This window comes from Melanotaenia boesemani, chromosome 1, assembly GCF_017639745.1.
Source record: "Melanotaenia boesemani isolate fMelBoe1 chromosome 1, fMelBoe1.pri, whole genome shotgun sequence".
NCBI lineage: Eukaryota > Metazoa > Chordata > Actinopteri > Atheriniformes > Melanotaeniidae > Melanotaenia > Melanotaenia boesemani.
In genome coordinates this window covers 5,665,717-5,691,905 of record NC_055682.1, presented here as the reverse complement: position 1 = coordinate 5,691,905, position 26,189 = coordinate 5,665,717, and the positions used below count along the sequence as shown (strand labels likewise).

Here is a 26,189-nt window from a genome sequence, read left to right as displayed (position 1 = left end):
TTTAACTGTCAGCAGGAAAAAAAAAAAAAAAAAAACACGGTCAAAACAAACAAACTAAGCAGACAGGAGCAGCTTTTTAAAAATTAATTCCTAAATTCAGAAAGTATCAACAGATTTTTCTGTCAATTTATAATTTAATTATCTAATAAATTCAGAAAAGATGTTTTTCCAAGTGAATGCATTATGCTTCTGTAAGGGGACACAAGAAAGATAAAACATACTGTCTATAATCCAACAAACTAGAAATGCAGAATAATGAAATGAAAGTTAAAAAAAAAAAGACTTTTAAATGCAGGACGTAATGATAAAACTAGTACTTCATCTGATTTTGAACAGCTGGGTCATTATCTGAAAATGGTCTAAAAAGTATGAACTTGCATTATTTAAGCTATTTTTGCAGTTTAAATTAACAGAACAAATTAAAACATTAAAAATCAGACTTGAATTCAATAAAATGGTCCATGTAAAAACAGGGTACCAATCTTGTACTTTGATAAAAGCATGGGGCGCTGCAGATGTGCTGTTGAAGACTACTGCTAATTAAAAGGGAGGCACAAGTTTTCTGGGATGAAAGAAACAATAAAAAGTTCTTCACATTCAAATTTGATTGTGTTTTAGAAAGAGCAAAAGTGTGAATATCTGAGCAGAGCTTGTGTCTGAAGTTTGATGCTCCACTGATGTTACTCTGTAGGTGATGGCTTATTATCAAAACACTTGTCTGCTATTTTGCAAGACCCTTTCTGAGGTCATTAAATGCAACGTAAGCACCCAAATGCAAGTGACGAACTACACACTATCTCCAGTATGTGAACAAACTTCCACCTCTGCCTTTTGTTTTACATCAACATAACTTTACAACAAAACTACATTTGTGAATCAAATCATAATCAAAAATAAAAACTGTATCTAACATGAATTAATTTTTATAAAAATGTTCATCTTTGTACTAAGTTTTTCTCACCAGGTTTCAACAGATGTGCAGGGTTGAGTGAAACGTACTGACCCGTATGAGGTACGCAGCAGCAAGCGTGGCGCTACGAGAACGTCCGGCCTTGCAGTGCACGTACACGCTGGTTCCCTGCTTTCTGTGCTGCAGTGCAAACTCAACGCCTCTGTGGAGGTTCTCCAGGCTGGGGACGCCGGTGAGGTCCACGGTGCTCAGCCTGAGCTGCTCCACCCCAGCGGCATGCCACTCCTGCACCCAGCATTGCAAACAACAAAATATAACTTCAACAACCCTGTGATTTAAAAAAAAATAATAAATTGTTATTCAAAATCTGTTATCAGTTACCAAATTAATAATTTATCATACCACGGTTTAAGCTTTACATTTTTTGGTAATTGCATAATCAGAAATAGGTTTTTGCAAAACCAATGCAACTCAACATACGGTAAAATATTGATGTGGTGACATCCATGCAAGGCTGAATCCCAACCCCTGGAGTGGTGACACAAATGAAATAAACTCACCTCAGCTGAGTTGCAGAAATATTTGGTCTCATACTTCTCATTCATGGTGATTACCCCTCGAACATTTTCTGTTTCAACCAGCTGCAACAAAACAGCCACCATCAGTTTTCAAAATCTATGACCACTCAGCTCAAACAGGTGGGAACAGGTCTACAGGTAGTTATCATATCACAACTACATGCTGTGTTTAGGACTGAGATAAGCAGAAGGTTAAAGAATCAAAAGTGGAAAATTGGTTTGAGATTCAGTGAACCAAAAAGAGGAAAGAATCCAGTTCGATATATGTTAAATAGCCATTCATGCTAAACAACAGAGGTTTGAAGGCAACATGTGCTGCTATTTCAGTGAAAGCCTTGCTTATTTCAAACAAATAAACCATATTCTGCACAAATTACAGCAAAATGCTGCTTAGTAAAAATGTACAGGGGCTAAACTGGTCTGCCAGCAGTAACGAACTGTCACCGACTGAAAACATGCGTTTTGTGCAGAAAAGAGGCCCCGATCTGTTGAGCAGCCGATCCTTTATCAAGAAAGAATGTCAAACATTTCCCCCTCAAACAGCAGCTGGTCCCCTCGCTTTCCAAACATATATGATGCAGCACAAAGATAAACATGCCCCTGGATCCAACTCTTTGAAATCCTGCATTATTTTTCTGTATGTTTACTCTATGTTAAATTTGACATAGCATCCCAGTGTATTGACTGCATTTGCTTTACTTTTTTGTCGTTTCTTTTCTGATCCAATTTTCTTACCATGATTTTAAAACAAAAACTGTATACAGCTTTCGTCTAGTCTCGATGAATTTAATCATTTTGGACTGACAACAAAATGCAGTTTTGTACCTTAGTTTTAAGATCGCTTTGTGTAAAAATGTATTATTCTAATATATTAATTATTCAACACTACTGGTTCTCCAGAGCACATTAACACAGCTGTTTAACTGTTATCAGCTTGTGTTTGGCTTCTGACCTGTTTGGTCATAGATCTGAACGGCAGCGCTCCGAGGATGACCGTCTCGTCCACTCGGTCGAACCACCGTCGCGAGGACACCTTCTCCATGACAACATTGTAAGCTAAAGTCGGGTAGAACAGTAGCCTTGCTAACGCTCCGGACATGACTGCGTTGTTGTTAGTAAGTAATATTTTAAAAAAGTAGAAGAAGAAAAGAAACAATCATAATTCAGACTCAGTCAGCCTTTCATTGCTACTCCGTATTTCAGCCTTCAGGCTGTCTGGAAACTATCCTGAGTGACCTGTCATCTGCTAACATGTGTTTCTCGTGGGTTATAGGTTCCTCCCTCCCCGGAAACTGTTCCGGAAATGACGAGATTTCCGGTACCCATCCTTCAAAATAAACCCAGTGCCTTCCACAAATTATGAATAAACTTTTTTAAAATATATTTTAATTACTTATTGGCAATAGATTTCGGATAGTTAACAAGCCTGTCTGTTTCCCTTTTTAAACTGGTGCATATTTGTAAGGGGAACTCATTTGTGGGATTAGCCACAAAGTTGAATATGAAAAACATGCCAAATCTTATAGTGACAAATAGCCTATTCTGATATTGACTCTTCTTTGGTCAATATTGGTGTCTGAATAAACAAGACATATTGGCAACATTTTACTCATTTAACAAACATGGCATCTGTAGCATGTGGAAGAACCATACATATGGTCCAACAAAGAAAAAAAACCCCAGTTAAAGAAAGCTGTCTGTACCAAAATGGCTTGTTGATGTCAGAGATCAGAGGATAATGGGCAGACTGGTTGAAGGGGATTGAAAAGCAACTATTTATACAGGCTACAATTCATACAGGCTTGCCATAACTGGACAACTGAAGATGAAGAAACTGTGCCTGGTCTGAAACAACATGAAGATGTAAAACCATTCTCCTTTATCAGCATCTCCAGCTGAGTTCTTGAACATGATAATGAATTCACTGTACTTCAATGGCCTCCAGTCACCAGATCTCAATTCAGTAGAGCATCTTTGGGATGTGGTGGAAGAGGAAATTTTCATCATGGATGCAGCTGACAAACCTGCAGCAACTGTGTGATGCTATCATGTCAATATGGAGCAAAACCTCTGAGGAATGTTTCCAACACCTTGTTGAATTTATGACACCAAGAATTAAGACAGAAAAGAAGGAAAAATGGATCCAACCTGGTAGAAGATGGTGTATCTAATAAAGTGGCTGTTGCTGAGAGAACTGTACAGATGTGACAATTACCAGGGGGTACTTAAACCTCTTTATTTGAGCTGAGAGCATATTTTTCATAAAACACTTGAAACATAGCCCATGTATAAAATTAAAACATGTTACTAAAATGTCTATCCTGATGCAGCACCTGGAAAGTCGTTGGACTATTTCTATGAAAGAACAGTGTGCTGCTCCTATACAGTTGACACCACAGCATCAACCCTGCTAACTAACAGGAGCTGCCACGGTTGACTATCATCATATGTAGTCTTGTAGCCATGGCTACAGAGATATCTTTAAATCCAGCAAAGTAGTTTCTTGCCATAATGATATTGCAACAATTCAGCCCTAGCTCAGGCTAAAGAAACTCTAATATAAATAAAACCACTGTTGAATACAAATTTGTGACAGCAGCTTTGAGCCCTTCATGTTTGTTAATGCTCCACCAACTTCCTGAGTTTGTTTTTTTTCCCCAGAAAGGCCTGTGAATGAAGCCAAATTACACGAAAATGCACACAATCTAGCTGGCAGCAGGTTGGTCAAGTTAGAAGGAATTTAAAGCCTACAAAGTCAGATAAGACTGGATGCCTAAGCTAGTTTGATCCACAATTACATTAAAGAAGCTAAAGTCTTTGCTTGCAAAACTTGCAAAAGGGAGCAAAATTTAGTCCAAGTCTACTTTTTGAGTATTACATAGTCAATCTTGTTACTGAAGGATTCTAATAAAAGACTGTATAAAAGTGCCTGTCATTGTCCACTGGGTAAATGGTTTAAACTTCACTGAGTGGAATCTCCTGAGACTGAGGGTATAAAGGTTAATCTCCTGTAGACAATTCTAAACGGACGGCATTGCTTGCATTTCGCGAATAAATGTCTTTTGGCTGCTTTGGCCCCAGAACAGCTGCGAAAAAGAAACAATCCTCTTGTATGCAGTCCCCTTGTCTGTGACTGGTTTTAAGGTGTGAATAATCTCTTACCCGGAAAAAGATTTTTGTGAAGTATGATTACATATTTTTAGCACATGAATATAAATACTTCCACCGTTTGCAATGTTAGTCACACATTTCAAACACAAAACCAAATGTTTGTTTGCAAAAAGGATTTATTTAGCTTAGTTTAAAAAAAAAAAATAGCCACAGTAGTGAATTCATGTGATATAACTCAACTAATATACAGCATCGATTGATCTTGATGGCTAAATATTTGACAAACATCAGTTTATACAAAAGGGAATTAGATGATAGTAAAATATATACATAAACCTTTATATAAAAAGGTTCGGAATGAACAGTGTGAGTGTGTAAAATTAAAATACATGCAATATATTTTCTGAAAAACAAAAGTGCAACACATTCATAATATATTTGGCCTGTAACCCCAGATTGCATAACCTCAGAAAGCAAAACTTACTTTTGTTTTTCTAAAATAAAAAAATTGCAGTTTAACATAGACCATTTTTAACTACTTTCAATAACTGCAAAAAAATGTACAAAGTAGTGTTTGTTAAATTTATGACACATTTTTTTCCTCCAGGCAGTGACTGAGCAACGACGGCACCTTCAGAGTCCTTGCTCATTGTTTCCCACTGACTTAATACTTAATATATTACCTTCATTATCTTATAAAAGCATTATAGCTGTGACGACAGTGATCCTTTTTGGACGAGTCCTGAACTTCTCTTGAAGGAGGATGATAAGAGAGGTCAGAGGGTGGTGGTGGTGGAGTTCAAGATGTTGTGCTGGATCTTGGCGTTAGAGGCCTTGGACAGGTCTCTCTGTGGAGAAAAGAAGGTGTGAGGTTGATTTCTCCTGAAAAGTCTGACAACACAAAAGCAAACTTGCCATAAAGGAGCATGCACTTATTGACTGCAAATCATTTAAGTTCCCATGAAACAGATAGGAGAGTTCTGTTTGCAGTTTCCTTAAAAAGACGTAAATCAGTTCAGCCTGAAAATTCTCCTCTCAACGTTTCCCGTCAGCCTTTACCTTTGCTCCCCATTATTCAGGAATTTACAAGTTAAAAAACATTAAACATAATACTGTAGGTGTTACTACAAGGAATCTGACTTCATGGGGACTTTACGTGTCAGACAGCAAAGGCTGTTAGTTTCAGTTAGCAAAAAGACGGCCACAGAGAAACCTGATGAAATGTGGAGTCGTGGCATTCAGGTGAAAACTGAAGCTTTTCAGAACCACCACCTGATGCCTAACAGTACTTTTAAATATCGTTTCATTGAAATGCTTTGCAATATACTGAAAGTATTTTGTGAGCCCACATTGGGAAAGCACTTGTAGAAATTTGATGTGCCACTTCCCCTTCACGCACATGTGCTTTTGACTCAAAGGCACCACATCACAAAAATCCGATTCTGTTGGTGCCTTTTAGTTTGGCCTTTTTTTTTTTTTTAAACATACACCACCAGTACCCACACATTTATACATTAAACACATTACTGATTCATTATGTATTCAGTTTCAAGATTAAAAAAGTTGCATCTTTGTGTTCAAGTTTCTGAGAAGCCTTCTAATTTAGAGATTTTTATTTTAATTAGGCCTCCCGGATCCCATTTAATCTGTTTTTTCTTTTTTCTTTTAGAAAAAAGACATGCAATTATTAATAAAAATAAAAAGCATTAAAAAAGATTTTATATATATATATATATATATATATATATATATATATATATATATATATATATATATATATATATATATATATATATATATATGGATTGGTCACAATTACACACAGTGTCAGGATTCCAAACACACCTTGACTGAACGGATTCAGTGTTGATGAAGTCCCTCTAAAATATAAATTTACATCATTAGAATTTGCCAATTTGGAATTGTGTTATTGCTCATTGATGAGGGGAAAAAGACAGAAAGAACAGATTAGAGACAAAAAGCATAAATTACCACAAACTCTGAATATGTGCTGGCAACAGAGGCCACGCTGAAGTTACGCTGTGGACAAGGGGGGGTCTGCAACGCACCACATAGAGCGTTCCCCTTCAGCTGGGCTTCGTTCTCCTTGTTGCAGCCGTGAATTCTTGGATGGGGTGGCTTACTGCTGCCTGGCGTCCGCGCTGTTGGAGTCTGGAAGACGCATGACAGGAAGGACATGCATCAGAAAAGTTGGACACGGTAACAAACGACAAAATAACCCCCTCTTTAACATTTCACTAAATTATAGGAGTAAACTGCTTAATTAAGGTAAGCAGAAAAACAAGATGTGCAGTTTTCTCATTGCAGTTGACACACAAAAAAAGCATTTTGTACAAAGGGAAGGAATAAATTGAAAAAACGACAAAAACATGCATCGCTGTGAAAGGATTTATACATATATGTAAAAGCATTTATGGGCAAATTAGTCATGTTTTATGACAAAACATGGATAACTGTATGTTATCAGATTGTTATTTTGATTATTATTATTTTGTCTAATCTAAGATCCATCTCCTAAAGTGAGATGATTTCTTTTAGTGTTTGTCTACCAGATTGATTTGATCTTAAGAATTGGACTAACCTTGTTAGCAGAGAGAGGAGTGCGAGGCACAGGCGAGCGGCAGACAGTTCCACCATAAACGGAGCGCATGGTGCTGTTAGAGGTGGCGCTAGAAATGCTGGAAGTTGTGTGAAACTGCCAAAAGAGACGCAAGAGGGGGTTAGTGCTAAAGAGACGGCAAGAACCGCCTCCAGATGTGTAGAAGTTAAGAAAGAAACGACCACCTTTCGGGATTTGTTTGGTGTAGTAGTGCCGAGCAGCCTGCGTTTGGTTGGGGTTCGCACCACTGTGCCGTACAGCATTTCCTCCTCGGTCTGTTTGCTCTTCTTTAGGTGCTGTTAAGATTTTAAATCGGGAAGGAGTCAAAAACACGTCTCCACAAACTAATAGCGGACAAAGTCAGTCAACTTGCTCACCCTCTCGAGTTTCTCCTTTTCTTTCTCCATTCGGTGCAGCTCCCACTGCTCCTCCACATACTGCAGAAACTTCTGGCCATTCACCAAAAACTCTCGGCCTTGTTCGCTCTCCCAGACATCAATCTGGGCTTTTAGTTTCTTTTCCAGCTTGTAAAAACAAAAACAAAAAACAAACAACAAACAAACAAACAAAAAAGAAAACAAGAATTGAGTTAGTGTAAGGGTTTCTGGAAATTAATTTTAACCATTAATAAATAACTATGGTTTACCTTTGGTAGATTTTTCTGCAACTCTGACCTCTGTTTCTCCTCTTTTAGAAGATTTCCTCCTCTGTTAGTGAACCTTGTGGGGTCTGTTGCTTTTTTCTATAAAATCAAGAAAAAAAAAAAAAAAAATTTTAAAGTTTTCCATGCAGCACTGTAATGTGGAAGAGAACTACATTTAAGGATCTTATATTGCGGTCACTGTGCAAACCTGATACTACTTTTGTCAACACTTTACTCTTAAATGACCCCTGAAATGTTCTGTGGAGCATCTGCTAGAAAAAGTGGGATCATCTTGAGTGGCCATGACAAGCTCCAGCAGCACAGATGCAACCAGAGCAGATAAAACTCCAGGGTTACTTTTCAGATCTATATTTTTAAGAATTTAGCACTTTTCTTCATTTTAATCTCCCTAAAATCTAATTATGGGACAGCTGGATATAATTTAGCATGTGTTTATTTAGCAACTGTCTTAATTTTTTTTTTTAATGCGATTTGAACACACTCACCTCCAGCTCTAAGAAGAGTCTCCAACTTTCTTCCCATTTTTGGACTCCATTAAAAAGTTCCTTGTGGTCTTCAAAGTGCTGCTTTAGGCGCTGGATCTCAGCATCATGCAGAGCCAAAAGCTCTTCATTAAAATCATCTAGAAGAGCCAATTTAGAACATCAGCTTAAATAAATCTTTTAAACATGTTTTCATTCAAACCACTGTGAAAAGTGATTAAACATGAGAACATACCACTAAAATAAGGTGCAAAGGCCTGTCGCTGATCAGTGCTGAAGAAGCACTTCTCCCAAAACACAGCGATTTCGGAGCGGATGGCATCGGTGACGTTGCAGATGTTCAGCAGTTTGAGTTCCTCTAAACGCTGAACTTCTGCTCGCAACTGAGAAAGGAGAATAAACCGTAAACTTAAAGAAACATGATCATGAATGACAGAGAAAAACAGAATGAATAAGCTAAGAAAGTCTTAGTCTTCTCACCGCCTCCAGGTTTCTCTTCTTGGATGTGACCATGTGTTGGTTAAAAGCCTCCCTCTCCTCCTGAGGAACCTGCAGTCTGTTCCACAGCTGCTGTATCTTCTCTCTCTGACTCTCACACATTGCTTCGTTCTCTGCTTTGCGTTCTTCCAGCTGCAGGGTCAATATGTCAGAGTGGGATCAGCTACCAACTCAGCAGCATCCGAGTCATACAACAGCCTTGGATGTCTTAGATCCCAAATAAAAACCATAACAACTCATTTCAGTGAACCTTAAGAGCTTCATCCTGTCAATTAAATGCAATGTTTCATTATGAAAAGCAACTTGCCTGACAAAGAAGCAGTTTGAGTGCTGTGATGTTGTCTCTGGAGAGACAAAAAGAGTCCTCGTCCTCACAGACGACATCTTTTTCAAAGCTGGTCTCTGGGATGTGGTCCAGCTCCTCCATGTACAAAATGATCTGCTTCTTGAGCTCCATGAACTCAGCGTATCGCTTTGCCTGTAAACATCACAGCGAACACCACTGAGCAAACAGACAGCCCTTTTTTATTTAAATCTTTCTTTTTTTAATGTTTGCTGGAGCCCTGACCTTCTCTGCATCCTGGTTAGCGATGTGCTGGCGGAAGTTTTCCAGCTGTTCCAGAGAGGGGACAGAGTCTGGAGCGATGCCGTACGGCATGCTGCACAAGATGTCACACAGGTCCTGGTCCTGCTCCAGCAGAGCTTTCAGCTGCTCCATCCGCTGACTCTTCTCCTTCGTCAGAGCCTCCACCCGTGTGCGGATGTTCTTCTCTTCCTGGAGCATGCTGAGGCCATTCTCCTCCTAAATGCAGCAATGACAATTTCACTCATTAATATTTATATATATATATATATATATTTTTTTTTAAAGTCATTTTCTTACCACTGAACTCTTGTTAAAGCTTTTTATAATCAAGTACCTGATAACCAGGCAGGAACCTCAGATAGAAACTAAATCAATAATTATGAATTAGCTCCTTGGACAGTAGAAGACTAGTTGCAGGAAATGCTGTAAAATCAGGTTGTGGAACATATGATATTACAGACATGGACAAATTTCAGGAAAGTAAATCAAAAATCACATTATTTTTAACAAATAAATAGATAGATAAAAATAGGAAAAGCCAACAACTATCCATGAAAACCTTAAACTGACAAAAATGAGTGGCCTCAATACTTTTTATTCCATGTTTAACACAAATCAGACTTTACTTTTCAGTTTTGATTCAACTGAATATTTTACATGACAAAACAAGTTGAAAACAGCAGGAACAACAATGAGACCATAACTTAAGATTTTATTGCAGCGTTTAGCAACGATCAGTCCCAACAAGCAAGTTGTGTAGCTTTTAATGTGACTTGTGCCAACCTGCCAGTAGATATTAGTTGGCTACAGTTGCATTTAATAACATTTACAAATGTAGTCACATGAGTATCAGGCCACTGTGATTTTATTTTATTTTATTAAAGATTTTAAAACCCTTCTGATCGTTTACAAATCCCAGAATGGTTTAGGCCCAGAATACATCTGTGATATGTTCAGAGAATATAAACCTAGCAGAGCTCTTAGATCCAAAGACTCTGGTCAACTAGTCCAGACCAGAGTCCAGACTAAACATGGAGAAGCAGCATTTAGCTGTTATGCTGCAAACAAGTGGAACAAACTGCCAGTGGAGATTAAACTTTCACCAGATCTAGACACTTTTAAATCCAGGTTAAAAACATTTATTTTCTCATGTGCCTATGCATGAATTCTGCACAGTAACTTTGAACTTATCTTGCTTTTAATCTTTTTAATGTAATTTATGATTTTACTGTGATTTTTTTGCCATTTGTTGCTGGCTTTCATTGCACCCCGCTGTAATGCTTTTAATAATTTATGGAAACTGTCCTGTACATGAAATGTGTTATGAATAAACTTGCCTTTGAGCCAATCTTATAGCGTTTACCTTTAACAAACTGAGCTATAAGTCTTAAACCTTCATTCAACTCATTACTTTACTTACTCTGACCTATAATCAGAATGGTGCACACAGAGAAACCAAACACACTGCAAAGCTTTCTTTTCATAAATGAGCTGAGTGGCAGAATACTACAATTATTTGACTGATTTATAATCCGTCCATGCTATGTTACAATATCTATATAAAATATGAAATAAATCCCTTCTTTTAACTCTTTTGTTGGTGTACGTTATCACATAAAAAAAGGTATAAAGGTATATAAGACAGAACTGCTTATAATTTCATCAGTTTTCAGGAGAAACGAAGCAACAATCTTTCAGTGTGGATTCAGTAGAATCTGTGACATCAATTAAATAATATAGTTTTTCATCAATAAGGAGATATAAAAAAATAAGTTGTTACCTCAAAAGCTGAAAGATGGAGTTCCAGACAGAGCTTCTCCATTTCCGCCCTGCATGTTTGAATACTGCTTACAAGCCTCTGTTTCAGGGTTTCCTCTTCTTTAATCATCATGTCCAGTAGGTTCTGCCAAACAAATATACAAAATAAGATCAGCATGTGGTTATGTTTATACATAGAAAACTTGTACAAATGTGGGAAGCAATTTTTCTGAAATTTATTTTGGCTCATAGATCCTTTTCATTTCTTTGAAATAAAACTGTTTTCTCCATCTAGTTAAACCACACATGCAGCCCTTTGGTAAAGATGAACATGTTTTAGCACTTGAGTTTCTTTAACCACAGCTGTCTGCAAGTACTGATGAAATAAGCAGTTTAACTTGTTAGTATAGAATAAAATTTCAAGCGCTGAGTAACATCATTGTTGTTGTTGTTGTTCTCCTCCAGGCTGTTGACAGACAGATGCAAAGCAAACTTGCTGACAAGCTATAGCACTCATCATCTTCGAATTTGTGATAAAAACTGTTGTGAAGGAAACAACAAAAGAAACCTCTTTAGTTAGCAAATAAGATGTCATCATTTTTAGAAACAAGATACCTCTCCAATCTGCTGTAGCCTTGAAACTAACTATTAAGACAGCATGAAAAAACTTAGACTGAAAATAAACACCTGATACAAGAAAACTGCCAAAAAGTAAAAGAGCTCAAGAATATGTCAAGACAGAATGATAATACCAGCAATAATAATCAAATAAAAAAGGACATTTGGATCGTTTCACACGTTTTCAAAGTTCTTCCCAATAAAACTGTTTTTCCTAATTATTTCCTTTGTCATATCCTGGATGAGGAGCAGAAATGTTTAACTGAAAATAAATTTCAGATCAAAATATGAACAAATATATGTGAGAATTTTAGTCATTTTTAAAAGAAAGAGTTAATGGTAAGGTTGTGGGAGGTACTACAGAGAAACATCTGTGACATGAGTTAAGAGAACCATTTTTTTTTAGGGAAGTGAGATTAGATCGTTTTAGTCCCTAAAGATGACCTCATATAACCTTTTTAAGTTTCTGTTAACTGTTAGGTAACAAAACTATAAGCTGGACCAGGGATAGCCAAACCTGGTCTTGGAGGGCCACTATCCTGCAGGTTTTTAGATGTTTCCCTGCTGCAGCACAATGGGTCATGGTGGAGAACCTGACAAGAAGATGCTGGATCCATTTAACCTGAATCAGGTGGGTTGGAGCGTGGAAACATCTGAAACCTGCAGGACTGTGGTCCCCCGTGGACCGGATTTCCCCCATCCCTGAGTTAGACTATAAACATTTTGCTGATAAACTACACGATGTCTCATAATACAGTTCTATTATTCCTTCATCTTGGCTTTAACACTTAAGAGATATGTTGACCCTAATATGTTCTATTACAACCACCTGTTGTTCTTGAAGTCTCCCAGAATGATCCAGGAGCGTACCCATTCAAACATGAATAACTTTAGTGGGTTTTAGCTGTATAGATCCACACCGGAGGTTTAAAGACATTTACAAAGTATACATTTGTGTATACCTTTATGTGGTTTTTCACGACATTAGTTCTCTGTAGTCTCTGGTCTTCTGGGATGCCGATCTCCTCCCAAATGTCCTTCAGGTGGCACAGCGCTTTGTTTAGGCACGACACAGCCTCTGCTGCGAGCACCTCGCTAAAATAAAAATAATAATAATAAAAGATGGACACCATCAGTATATTTTTAGATAGAAATGTTTATTCTAACATTAAAATCAAAACCAACGTTCGGTTTTTATGTTACAGTTGACCGACACGGACTTTAGTTTGGCTAAGTTAGCCATCTCGCCTAAAATGAGCCACTTTCAAATAATCGTAATCTGTAAATTTTGGTTTTGCCGTGAGAACAAAGCTTTAAACTTACCTCTTTCTCATCATTAAATCCCAGTTCGGTGGCAAATTCAAAACAATCGAAACCTATCCAAAGACAAGCTGCTGGTCGTCTCCTCTCGGTGTGCCCTGAGTCCGTTTGTTCACAGTTCAAAATACGCACGCAACAGCATTCTACTCTCTGATTGGCTTGTTGTACGAGTGCGCACGTTACTACACACCACAGCAAGCCGGCAGTTTCTTACGTTGAATAGGCTAGGGAACCGCCCAACACGGAACGGCTACAGTACAACAAAAACAAACACACCGGTTTTATGAAGGGTGCGGTGTGTTGCTGCGTTCCAACACTAAGGGGCCGTTGTTCAGAGAAGACAGCTGAGCTCACAGATAGTAACACGACAAATTATATTATAAGAACAGAAACACAAATTTTAAAAACCAACGTTTATTAGCTTTATACATTTTTACAGTTATCTTGCGGTCAGATAAAGTGAATATTTCTGAGTCTGTGCTTCGGGGAATGTATGACAGTTGGCTGCAGGAATGCGTCACATTTCTTCATATGTTGTTGTCCAGCAGAGCCTCCATCAGTCTGGAGCTGTTTGTAATGGCAGTTGTTACCACAATAAATTTGTATCCTGGAACAACACAACAGACATGCTTAAAAAATACATTTCAACCTATGGCTTTGTATTCTAACTCAGTGTGACAAATAAAAAAATAAAAAATAAACTGTTATTACTGCTATTTTAAAAAAAATAATCTGATAATGAGTAAGAAGGATCTTGACATACACCATACATCATAATAAAGTTTCAAATAATAAATGCAAAATAAATATTTACATAGGTTTATATACATGTTCACACATTTAAAAGGAAATGCTGTTACTTCCAGACAAACATTTTAAATTAACTAATGAGAAGGATTTCACATTAAAAAGTAAAATGTTATAATGTGATATATTTTTAATTGTTTTCTGATCAAGTTCATTTTATTGTAATGTGCTCCACTTTTCCTGTTACAATAAGTGTATAAATGAAAGCACAACACAGACATACTGTGGTCATGATAGTAAATCTGAAAATTAAAGTCCAGATCATATTGAAGGCTTTTACACACAAACTTTATATTTATTTTTTTATGAGCCTTTTTTTTAAAAATCCACTTTATAATCAAAAGCATTACATAAATACGGCTGCACTATTCACAGCGGTTAGCTGCATCCGGATTGTTTCTAGGTGTATTTTAGGACATCAGACATCCACTCTGATAGCGTCCTAGCTATGATGGAAACCACAGTAACAGTAACTTTTCTGCTGCGCTCTATCAGAGTTGACCTTTTCAGAGATAATGTTCACATATTCAAGTATGAATTAATAGAGATTTAAAGTTACACCTGCATTATTCCAACGGGATATTAATATTTATCCTGAAAGTGTTTTTTTTTTAGGCAAGCCTGAAACTTTTTTCCTTTGTGCTATGTGTCCTTTTAATTTATTCTTCATTTATTTGTATTCTTTTTTTCCATTAACACATATTTTTACACATCTTAACAAAGTATTCCCTTTACAATGAGACTAAAAGTATTCAAATAGCCCTTATGGTTGCAGAGATCTATTCATTTCGTTCTGAATATGCCATTTTTGAGCACAGGCACAAGGGTTAAAAAGAAAACCACTGATTTCTGTGATCCAATTAATTCCATATTTATATTATTTGTCCTCAATGCTGGAAAAACAAAGAAAATTATTTTCATTAATGTTTAATCATTTTGGACAATAATGTATGTGTATCTATGGTAGCTTTGAGTGATTAAAGAAATCTTAAAAGTTCCTAAAACTTTAATGATGAACAAAAGTTTCAGTCAGCATGTAAATATGGTATAAGGTGATATATGAACCTTTTTATTATCTATCAAACAACAAACAGGCTTGGTGTGCAAAGGACTCGACACAACACAAAAACCTACAACAACTCTTACCATACTTACCTTTCTCTCTGCCAAGGAAACGAAGGGCTGAAATCTCAGAGAAGGTACATCCACCGAGGAACATGACCAAAATGATGTGCTTAGCTTCGCTCTTTGCTCTTAAATCAGCTCCGCTGCTTCCTGACGTGAGACAGAGAACATCCAGCGCTCAGCGATACAAAAATGTAAGTGTGGGTTTACTTAGATGTATTAAGAGTGACCCTCGCTTTATAAAATGATTTATTAGGTGATAACCTGTAACAGCAAATTCATGGCCGTTTAGCAGCCTGCTGACTTCTTCAAGCCCCGTCCAACCGTCGCGCTCCAGCACCTACAAAACAGACACCAGCAATAAAATGACAACAGCTTTTATCCTGATAAGTCACATCCAGTGGAAGATTCCAGTTGACAAACTCACCTGCTCGATGAGTTTGCAGCTCAGAGGGATGTAAGCGCCGCTGAAGATGTAAGCCATGTCTCGAGGGACACGCAAGTCATATTCTTCATCTGACTTTGGCACCTTTACACAAAATATCACAATAAACTTAATATCAAACAGCGTTTTTAGTGTGGTAAAGACAAAACATAACTTTACATTTTTACTGACATAATTCTAATAACAAAGGGAGTTAAGCAGTTAAGATTATCACCAGTTACCAGATTAAGCTTTCGGCTCAATGCTCGGAAATTGCTTTTCTTTGCCAGAGAGGAAAAAGCATCAGTCAGCTTTCCTAGGAGGAAAAAAAAAAGTACAACCAAATGCAACTATAAAATTCTGCATCCAGCCATGAATTCTAGACTAAGGTCTGTTTTACCTGCAGTTCGGTCATTGACCAGTTTGCCCACTTTGCTCTCCATAACCGTAAGTGTCTCCCCAGGCTGCTGCTCGACCAGCAGCCCCAGCTGCCTCAGGTTGGAAAATGTGAGTAGGTGGTCCACTCCATAGCTCTGATGAGGTCAGGCAGGGAAAACATCACAGAATGCACCAGCACGGGTCATAAAAAATCAAATCAGTATGTGTTAGCCTGCCTCTAAGAAATCCCAGTGATAGCACTGACAGAGACCGATTATGCTCAGAACATTTCTTATAAAACATAAACATGTTTTGGCCACGCTAACAAGGCTGAAAACTGTTTTTTTTCTTTTTGAACAGAAGTTGCTAAAAATGGGCATGAAGGGTTCGTCTCCATTTTTCATGCCGTCTGCACATAAAAAGTAATAATCCCACAAAAACACATTTTACCTTAGATATTTGAAAATAAAAACATGTCACAACTAATATAGAAACTTTCAGTAAAAAAAAAGAAAAAAAAGAAGAAAAAAAAACAAAACAAACAAAAAAAAACCCACAATAATTCCCAGTTTATTTGCAGTCATAGGGCAGACAGATGCCTGTAACTGTTGCTGTCATAAAAATGTTCTGACAGCTTTCTGTGCTCACCTGAAGATACTGCGACTTTAATGATCGGAAATCTTTTGGAAGAAGTCCTGGAAGGAAAATCACATCCCATCATTTGTAAAGAAAACAGAAAAAAATATTTTTAATTTCTCTTTTTAAATAAAGAAAAGTAAATCACCATTTTCTGTGATAGACAGAAGACAAAGCAGCCTCAAACTTTCTATCATGGAAACCTGCAGAAAAAAATGGACACACACAGATAAAATACTTTATTTACTTTGTAAATATTTTCACCCGCCTACATCTATTTAATAGATAAAAACCAACCTGTCTGTTGATGTGCTCCTCTATGAAAGAAATGCATTCACGGATTTCAAATCCTTCAAGTAAAGCTAAGAGGGAAAGTATAAAATCCTTATTAGTAACAAGCTGCACAAAAACAAACAAACAAACAAACAAACAAATCACATCCTGTGGTATAAAAATAAAAGTTTGGTTTTGCTTTGGTTGTACTGACTGTAGGATTAGTGAGATGTGTTTGAGAGAATACAGTATATGTGGGTGTGTGAAAAATAAAAAACAAACAAAACAAAACTGACTTTTCATGTTTTGGTTCTCTTCAGTCGGAAATCGTGACTAAATGAGTCAGTAAACATTTTTTTTATCTGCAGGGTAAAGTTTTATTCCTTTAAAAAGTTGCTGCATTCGCTGTAACTCAGAAATGGGACATTTGAACTTTTCTGTAGCTGTATTAACATCTAGTTGTATCACCTGAATGAGCAAATAATTCTATACCAGAACATTGATCAATGTTTTATTTCCAAACAAAGAAACTTTTAATTGGTATTCTTTAACTTTTTACCAATCAAAAGATGGAATTCTGATTCCCCATTTGTTATTGAATGCACCATTGCCATTACAAAAAAACATAAATAAATACCACTGCTGAAATGTTGGATATATGTGCAGCAGTTCTTAGTGTTTTCTGCTGAAAACCTTATCAAAACACAGAAGAACATAGCAATAAGGAAGTTCAGTGTTTATGGAGCAAATAAGTAATGGTGTGAGTTCTCAGTGGAGTTACTAACCTGCTTAATAACTATCTGATAACGTGTTTTAACAGACTTGTGACCAGACTGTGCCTATAAGAGGGCATCAGTAGCCAAACAGCAGACCATGGCCCAACAGGACACAGAAGAAATTAAAGTAATTGATGCTAAAATTGACTGTCAGGCTGTTTTTTATCACTTCGGTGTGTGGGCAAAACTCTCAGGAAATTAAATACATGATCTCCTTCTATACCGTAATTGAAAGAACTCACTCTACACCCCCTAAAATGGTCTTTTGGACTTGAGTTGTAAATTAATGGAATAAAAAAGAGCTGCTACAGTCCATCTTTGTGTTACCTTGCCCAAAGCACTGAGCATAAAACCTCAGGACACTGTGCCAGTTTGTGGGGAAGGAAAAAAAAAGGATATTATGCAGAATATCTCCTTTTAAAAGCAGGATAGTTTGACTCATCATCATTAAATTATACAGAATTTTCCAGCTGCAGAGTAGAGAAAGGAATCCTGACTTACATCTCCAGACCATGCTGCTCTGGCTTTCTGATTGAGTTGTTACAGGTTTCCTACACTCTTGAAGTACATGAAATTCAACAAGCTGCCTTGTTTTAATAACTTCATCTGCCATCACATAACTTCACTGATCAATTTAACAATTCTGTTTCAAAGCTATAGAATATCCAATAACATGAGCAGAAAAGACTAGTAAAACCAGAGTCTCATGTATTCTTACAATGTTCTGTCTTCAACAGCTCCTGAAAGTCCTGCTTTGTTTTCTTCTTCATTATAGATTCACTGGCACCGATGTCTGAAAGAAAACGTGCCGCTCAACAGTGCAGTCTTGCAAATATTACTTTAAAATGTGGAATAATCACTCTGAAGTAGGGTGCAGTGCTGCAATGCTCACGTAGACTAAGCAGCCGATGCTCCTGTTTCAAGCCTTTTAGCTCCTCTGACACAAATGCCTTCATTTGCTTTATGTCCATCCCCCGACGTTTCTGCAGTTAAAAGAGGGCGATACTTACACCAGTCACCTTAACTACAGAGAGGAATGACTTTTTGTAAACATGTACTCACATCATATGCAGTCTGGAGGTTCCTGGCTTTCTGGCTGAGAAATCCAAAGACGTTAGAGAAATGTTCGTTTCTGATTTCACCGAAGACCTGCGAGACGAGACGGCTCAGACGTTTAATTTAACATCATGGCAGTGACGACATGCAGCAGACGCTTCAGCTCTGGTGTCAGCCTTACTTTATCCTGAGAGTTCAGCATGACTTTCACACTTTTGTCAGAAGAAGTGACATCGGGTCCAAACTCCACACATCCTGCAGAGCACACGCTGCAATGAGACGACACTTCGACACAAACAGACGCTGCAAATACTCAGTTCAGTCACATTAAACGTTCAACTGTTTGTGATTTAACCTGTTAAGGCCCGACCCATGAAGAAATTGTAAGAAAAGTCCAATTTTTTAAATATGAGGTCTTTATTTGGCCTTTTAACAAACTGTAACAAAAAATTTACATTTTTTTTGGGGGGGGGGGGGGGGGGGGGGGGGGTATCTACCATTTATTACCATGCGATATATTAAAAATATTATAATGTGGTTTTCTGCTTTCTGTGAGCAAAGTGTCTCAGAAACTGTACGTGACAAATATGTCACATTGGACTCTTTTGGGTTAAACCATCAAATCAAAAGACATGAGGGTGTAAAGTTATTGGAAAAAAGATTAAAGATCATTCCAATCAAAAGAAACGTGAGGAAATAAAAACGATGGGGAAGCCTTTTATCTTGAATGCGCCCCAACACCTCAGAACCTTCAAATCAAGAAGACTGGCTCTTTTTAATCTATGTCTGTATCTGACTTTGTCTCAGTCGAGTACAAATTCAAGGCCATAAAAACCAGCTAAGCTTTGCTGTTTTTGTCCAAACTTCTTTCAGAAATCATTCTCTGTCCTCCTACGTTTGCAGTCATTATAGCCTGGAAACCAGACCAGTCTGTGAGCCAACCCCCAGAGCCCACTCAGCCTTCCACAGGCCAACCAATCACAACCACGTTGATGAGCATTTGAAACAATGACATTGTTGTAGCTCATTTCCAAGTCTTACCAGACAGGTTTTTTTCTGCTTTGAATGGTTTCAGGTCTGTCCAGCAACCTCCAGTGGATTTTTGGGTTATGTCCCCAGTTAATAACTAGTGGAAATATGAATTCTTGAGGTCTTAATCGAAGTAGCATTTGTGTGTTTTGTCTGGCAAACACAAATATGTAGATGAGACATGCCAAGACATGCCTCATCATCTTTTCTCAGATTTTTGGTAGATGAAATGTCTGCTATTGATTTATCAATAGCATTGGTACTTTCACAAATTTGTCCATGTTTTGCTAACAGGATGCTCACAGCTAACAGCAAAACCTATTAGTTTTATTTAGCCTCGCTGTATTCCACAGTCATAACTCTGGGCTGCTCCCTAGTTTGGGAACCACTGTACATCTAGAGGAAGATGTAAGCCATTGAATCGGGACCGAGCTTAGTGAGGAGACATGGCAGCAAATGAAACTCATTCACACCTCTTCCTTCGCACCAGAGACATCTGTCTTAAAGTAAACAACATGAATGCAGACCTGACTTTTTTATCAAAACCCACCACATTTGATCCTGAATATATCATCCACGAGTCCTTCATAGACGACTTGTGAGCACAGCGGCGTGACGAAGTCCACGTCTGCAAAGGCAACAGTAATGTTATGGTGGGAAGAAAGCGAGGCACAGCATCAGCATGGAGGACGTGTGGCTTCTTACCTCGGTCAATAAGAAAAACATTCCCGATTTCAGCCTTATGAGCTTTTTTTTCTCCCTCTTCCACCTGCTCCCTCCAAGACTCGTAAGTCATCTGGTGTTGAACAAACAGAATTAATGGCAGCTCAATTCCTCATTACACAAATATCATAAAACATAATTTAAATAAACAAAAACAAAAAATCAGAGTGGATCTGAATGCTAAACTCAAAAACACAACCAGTCTTTGGCCTCTAAATATGCAGACCTTAGCACAGCGTCCAATCCCGTAGACCTTCGAGAAAGGCCCGTAAAGGGAGTGAAGGAGGTGCAGAGCGCTGCCGGCTGTCCTCACCCACCGCTGGTCTCCTGCCTGAGAAAACACAGCTTTTATATGCTTTTAATATGCTTTTAAATGTTGTGTGACATTTAATTAAAATAAAAAACAGACAGAATAGTTTTACCAGACATGATTGTGACAACAATGCACCCTTTGTCAAACTTAAGAGCTGTTTTTACTGAAAGTTCGTCCCAGTTTGACTAGAATAAAGGGCTAATAAACCAAGTAAATTCATCATTTAAATGCTGGAAACTGGAAGATCTGAATGACTGAAGTAATAACAAATTTTGTTTTTGTGAAGTGGATATGGGGAATGACACATTTTAAGGTCAGAAAATTAAATACTGCTTTATTAAACTATACTAATTAACCCTTTCCTTCTGTGTTTTGCAGAAAGAATGTGTGCATACACATTACCTATACGTACCAGAAAGTTGTCTCGAAAGAACTCGGGCAGCTCCAGACTGATGATATCATCATCCAGTGGAAGAAGGTAGAAAGCCCATTCATCAATGGTCACATCTGTAGAGACAGTCACCATTACTTCTTCCATTCACTGACAATGATCAGTGCTACTAGCAAAAAAAATCCTCACCACCAAAGATGCCCTGCTCCTCTAGCACAGCCTCACATGCATAAAACTAAACAGCAAAGAAAGACAAAGGAGTTCAAAAAATGACTTGTTACAATATCAAACCAAGATATACACAACACCAAAGCAGGATGTACCTTTTGGGGGGTAAAGATTATCTTGTATCTTCTAAATTTTCCAGATGCCTTGTCTGTGTTGGCCACATCTGGAACATGTGGATAAGTAGTTTGAAACATCTATCAGACAGTATGTAAAAAAATACAGCATTCAAGGACAACAAGAAGTCAGTGCAAGCATGTACATGTACATAAGATTAATTGTTACATACAACAGCTGTACATACCACATATCCACTTCACAGTTTTTATTCTTGGCCGGATCAGAAAACAGAGCCTGAAAACAGAATGATGCCACATTGTCAGGAAGTCACATTGGGCATATTAGTGTAAAACTGGGTATTAAGTGGTATAAAAATGAAAGCTCACTGATCTGAGGTGCTTAGAATAGGTTTGTGCTCCACTTTGTAGAGTTTATCAACATCATGTTGCTGCAAAAATAGGGAGATGATTTACAAAGTTCTTCGAAATGCAGGTAGCTTTTTTCTGTCTTTATCTGATGGGTGAAGGAAAGAGTTGTTAATATGGTTCACCTTTAGTGTTGAGACATTTGCAATTCGATCCAATGGACTCATCAAGTCTGCTTCAATGAAGAGATCTTTTTTACCCGGCAGCTGTGGGACAAGAGAGGAAAGAGACAAGACCATGGACATCTGGAACTGGAAAATGCAAATGCTCCTTTTTTGTTGCTTTTAGTCTTTTTCAACTTTCTCTTTCATATTATAACAGGGTGAAACTATCACCAAATGCTTTTGGATGGGGGGGGGGGGGGGGGGTCTATATCTGTCGTCAATACTGCTACGATGTACGTGGGATGTGATTAGAAATGCAACATCAGCATGGCAAAATTTTACAATAGATAGATAAAAGTAAACAGTGACATCGCAGGGAATTTATCTTAAACTGAAGCCAGATGGCTGTGGTATGTGGTATACCTGTGGTATTGTGACTTGCTCCTACCTGTTCCAGAAGGTAGATGAGCTGATCTCTTGCCAGCCTCTTGAGCAAAGAGAAGTCCGGGAGCTCCGGAGAATCTCTCCTGGCACCGTGAGCCATCCTGGATTACAGCTACGACAGTACAACAGTTACTCATCCACCACTCGCATATATAAAATATCAATAAAAAAAAAGTTACTATTACAAAATTATAACACGCAGTGCCAGCGATGCTACCAGTAACAGGAAACAAAATCTGTACTGTGGTAAGCCTACAAGCTGTTAGCTTATAGGCTAAAAATAAAAACGATATTTCAATTTCCCCATCTAAAACTGGCGACCAAAACTGACATCGACATCATTTACATAGAAATGCATTAAACATATAAATAGATTTTATGGCATTTGTCTTTAAAAAAAAAATCAACAAAAAACGTTTAACTGAGAGTAGCAGCTACCTGCTTCCGCGGTTTTAGCAGCGGAATAAATGATGTGATCGCTTGTTTCCTTCCGGACACTACAAGAAGCGGACTACTTTACCAACAAAAAAGGGACGATCTGGCGACGATACAGTTAAAGCCAGATGACGGTTTGATTTGGTTAAATGTAAAATTTCAGCATGAATTCAGACGCGGCATTATTGTTAGAAACGGTCAATTTCGCTGCAGACAAACATCGCAACCAGCGACGTAAAGATTCGGAGGGAACGCCGTACATTAATCACCCCATAGGTCGGTAGGAACCTTTGAACATACATGTTTGTACAAAGTTGCTTTAACACTTAAAACCTGAGCCGGCTGAATAAAACACATTTCATATATTTAGTTCGTTTCTTATTAGTTGTTGGAGTCTTGTTGCTGAATTGGAAAAAAGAACAATATTAGATAATATAATTGATTGCATTAAGTGAGAATAAAAAAAAAAATCATAAAATCATTTTAACTCTTAGCACAATTAATTTGTATCTCAAAATTTCAAAGCACAGAAAAAATTATATTAAGACACAATGTCTACGTTTCTAGATTATTAATAAACACACACACACACATATATATACATATATATATAATCTCATGACATATATATACAAACTATATATATACTTTTAATAAGTTATTTAAAGAGTGGAATATAGAACATGTGTATGAGGTAGTGGAGAGAAAAGTCATAAATAAATGCATATAATTGGGCATTAAGTTAGTTTCAGACATAAACGGTGGCCTGAGTACTTGCTGGGAGGGTTTTTGCAGTTGAAGGTGGAATAGAAATCCTTTTTGTTCTTTCTTGGAGAGTGCTGTCACTTCTCAGGTCTTATGTGGTTTGTAACTGACTTTCTACATGTCACCTATAGTAAATTTGTGTCTCTTTTCTTACTAATTTCCGTGTCAATGGAAAGGTTGTTGATGCTGGTAGTTGGTCCTCGTCTTTGTACAGTAAGTTTCCATTGCCATGACAAAGGCCACGAGTTGTATCACCTGTAAACTTTATGCTAAAAACATTTCTGAGCATTATAAGACTGAGAGCTTTGCCTTCAGGAGCTAAAAGCAATAAGATCTTTTGCTGACTTTCCTTTCTCTGATGCAGCTCTGTGTGTGTACTTTTAAGGAGTGGCAAGGATCCTTAGCCATGAAGGAGGAATCACAGACATTGAGGTTTTGCAAGTATGTTATCAGTTGCTGACAGTCCAATCCATTCAGATAATTTGTATCCTGTCTTGTTAAACCAGTTGTGTTGTTTAAACTCTGCAGGCCGCTTTGCTTCATGACACTGTGGAGGACACAGACACCACCCCTGCAGAGCTGGAAGCTAAATTTGGGCCAGTTGTTTCTCGAATTGTCCAGGAAGTGACAGATGACAAAAGTCTGTCAAAACAGGAGAGGAAGCGACAGCAGGTGGAGCATGCACCTCACCGCAGCCATCAAGCCAAACTGGTGAAACTGGCAGACAAACTGTACAACCTGAGGGACCTGAACCGCTGCACACCGGTTGGTCTGTACCAGTCTGTCACTATTTTTAAACTGTAGCTGAACCTGAGACATTTAACTACTTAGATTTTTTGTTATATAATAATTACTTTAATTGTGAAAGTTACCACAAAGTTTTATCAGCAACTAGTCCAAAAGCCAGGCCGTGTGATGTGGTTGGCGATGAAGTCATATTTACATAATGTGATGGCAGCATTAATGCAGAAATATTTGTACAGCAACGTATGTCTTTAAGACTGCATCTTTTCCAAAGACATCCATGTATTTTTACATGGATGATTATGAAAAGGGGTGCAGTTACTTGACTGGCCCAGACTTGCAGCCTCAATATGTTTCCAACAGAGAAAAGTTGGAGAATTTTACAATACCATGCTGTTTAACACTATATGAGCTCCTGTCCAGTAAACAGAAGAATCAGTCAGTAACAACAGCCCCACTACTGAACTTTGTTAGACTTTTATTCTTTTGTGCCCTATAATGGAGGTTAATTTGACATCTGTCTTGCATCCTGTCTCTTCTCTCAGCTCCATCCAGCCAGTAAATGTCAGTCCAATGTTGATTCTTTTCTTATCTCTTAATCTGTTACTTTCTCTCGTTCTTCAGCTTGCTTCCTCCGCTAACATCCTCTTTTGTTCCATTGCTAAATCAGCCGTAGTGCACATTTAAAATGGCCAATGTGTTGATATCCACTTGCGGATGTGTGATACAGTACGATGAAGCAAAATGCAGCTGTCACGTGATGCTCTTGGCTGAGGGGGAAAAGCTGTGGTTTCTCAGCTTCAGGACACTGCATTGCAATCACGGCTCTAGGAATGTGCACAATTGACGTCAGTTTGCCATCAAAACTAGACAAAAGCACTGAGTTTTAAGAAATTTATTTAGTATTGCTTTATTTTACACTTTCGACTCACTGTGTTTACAAAACAGATGCACACTTGCTCTTCTGACTATACTTTGTTGTCAATAGCTGACTCTTCTTTTTACTGAACTGGAACTGTGGAGCAAATGCATCCTATGGTTTAAAACTGTATGGTATTTAAGGTTAGAAACATAGTATTACAACCAAATTTTCAATGAAGCTACTGTCATTCACATATTTCTGTTTCTTTTGTCAGGTGGCTAAAATAAATTGAGACTAAAACATAGACCATCTGCCAACTTGCAGCCACTTAGACCAGTTTCATTCTGTTGCTTTGCTTTAATATAAGTTTTGCAACTGCAGTTTCATCTGACAGTCACCGTTTGTGTAACTTAAAGTCAACATCCATGCAGTGAATTTGTCTATACCCCCCGCTCCGTGCATGTACAGTGAGACAAGGGAGAATATTTAAATTAACCAGCCAAGTTTGCATGCACTGTTAAGTCTAGCTATAACCACAGTTTGACTTACTGCAACTGTGCATTTAAATGTACTTTGTGTAAAATATTTGCTGATTTTTTTTTGTGAATTACAAAAACATTAACCTAATCAATTACTATCCCTTTGTCTGTGTGTGTGTGTTTCTCACAGGTTGGACAGCTGAGCGGGTCCAGGAGTACTTTGTGTGGGCCTGTGAGGTTGTGAAAGGCCTGAAAGGAACTAACTCTGCTCTGGAGGAGAAGCTGGAGGAGCTGTTTAAACAGAGAGGGGTCCAGCTCTAACAGAACGGACCACAACAAGCTGGAAACAGACTCCTTAAATTAAAAAATAACATCTAATTTACATCTAACATCTAATAAGTTTGAAATGCTCAAAATAAATCTTTCTTTCATACACATTTGTGCTGCACAGTGTTTATAGTATATGTTTGGAGTAATACCATGCCATGAAAATGCATTTTGTCGCGCATCTTTATTTGACCAGAAAAAATAAACAGTGTATATGTTGAAATTTTAATGTGTGATTATGTG

The 26,189-nt window shown here is 37.8% G+C and overlaps 4 protein-coding genes across 9 annotated transcripts in view; 1 reads left to right on the top strand and 3 right to left on the bottom strand.

Annotated features, from left to right (window-relative positions):
- Positions 1-2,770, bottom strand: part of ptpmt1 (protein tyrosine phosphatase mitochondrial 1) — a 3,400-nt gene extending 630 nt beyond the window's left edge. Inside the window, exons 1-4 of the mRNA XM_041993302.1 lie at positions 2,441-2,770; positions 1,471-1,551; positions 1,004-1,195; positions 1-5 (exon numbers count right to left, since the gene is read on the bottom strand). The exon at positions 1-5 is cut by the window's left edge and continues 630 nt beyond it. Of these exons, the coding sequence (XP_041849236.1) occupies positions 1-5; positions 1,004-1,195; positions 1,471-1,551; positions 2,441-2,587 (425 nt within the window). The 5' untranslated portion in view covers positions 2,588-2,770. The remainder of the gene's footprint in view (positions 6-1,003; positions 1,196-1,470; positions 1,552-2,440) is intronic.
- Positions 2,771-4,917: 2,147 nt separating this feature from the next.
- On the bottom strand, positions 4,918-13,274 carry prc1b (protein regulator of cytokinesis 1b). 5 transcript variants are annotated; one of them, XM_041993233.1, is made up of 15 exons: positions 13,149-13,274; positions 12,788-12,920; positions 11,230-11,352; positions 9,432-9,665; positions 9,171-9,341; positions 8,846-8,995; positions 8,601-8,748; positions 8,369-8,505; positions 7,866-7,961; positions 7,597-7,743; positions 7,405-7,515; positions 7,202-7,315; positions 6,592-6,771; positions 6,445-6,479; positions 4,918-5,447 (listed from the first exon to the last, which is right to left on the bottom strand). In XM_041993233.1, exons 1-15 carry the CDS (start codon positions 13,160-13,162, stop codon positions 5,399-5,401), a joined length of 1,842 nt encoding a protein of 613 aa, XP_041849167.1. In that variant the 5' UTR covers positions 13,163-13,274; the 3' UTR covers positions 4,918-5,398. The 5 variants fall into 5 exon arrangements, with proteins under 5 accessions (XP_041849167.1, XP_041849196.1, XP_041849176.1 ...); XM_041993262.1 differs by having other exon boundaries at positions 6,669-6,771; XM_041993242.1 differs by lacking the exon at positions 6,445-6,479.
- Positions 13,275-13,530: 256 nt separating this feature from the next.
- On the bottom strand, positions 13,531-22,886 carry vps33b (VPS33B late endosome and lysosome associated). 2 transcript variants are annotated; one of them, XM_041993214.1, is made up of 24 exons: positions 22,773-22,886; positions 22,339-22,446; positions 21,912-21,992; positions 21,748-21,809; positions 21,606-21,655; positions 21,400-21,467; positions 21,266-21,311; positions 21,098-21,192; positions 20,599-20,703; positions 20,355-20,445; positions 20,200-20,277; positions 18,802-18,875; positions 18,627-18,713; positions 18,457-18,547; positions 18,283-18,357; positions 16,813-16,877; positions 16,664-16,718; positions 16,528-16,574; positions 15,902-16,034; positions 15,744-15,817; positions 15,505-15,606; positions 15,342-15,417; positions 15,108-15,227; positions 13,531-13,752 (listed from the first exon to the last, which is right to left on the bottom strand). In XM_041993214.1, the coding sequence occupies exons 2-24, from the start codon at positions 22,432-22,434 to the stop codon at positions 13,673-13,675; spliced, it is 1,851 nt and encodes a 616-aa protein (XP_041849148.1). In that variant the 5' UTR covers positions 22,435-22,446; positions 22,773-22,886; the 3' UTR covers positions 13,531-13,672. The 2 variants fall into 2 exon arrangements, with proteins under 2 accessions (XP_041849148.1, XP_041849156.1); XM_041993222.1 differs by having other exon boundaries at positions 22,339-22,435; positions 22,773-22,836.
- On the top strand, positions 22,839-26,169 carry hddc3 (HD domain containing 3). The gene is made up of 4 exons (XM_041993315.1): positions 22,839-23,045; positions 23,920-23,975; positions 24,063-24,303; positions 25,810-26,169. The coding sequence occupies exons 1-4, from the start codon at positions 22,934-22,936 to the stop codon at positions 25,938-25,940; spliced, it is 540 nt and encodes a 179-aa protein (XP_041849249.1). The 5' UTR covers positions 22,839-22,933; the 3' UTR covers positions 25,941-26,169.
- Positions 26,170-26,189: the final 20 nt, after the last annotated feature.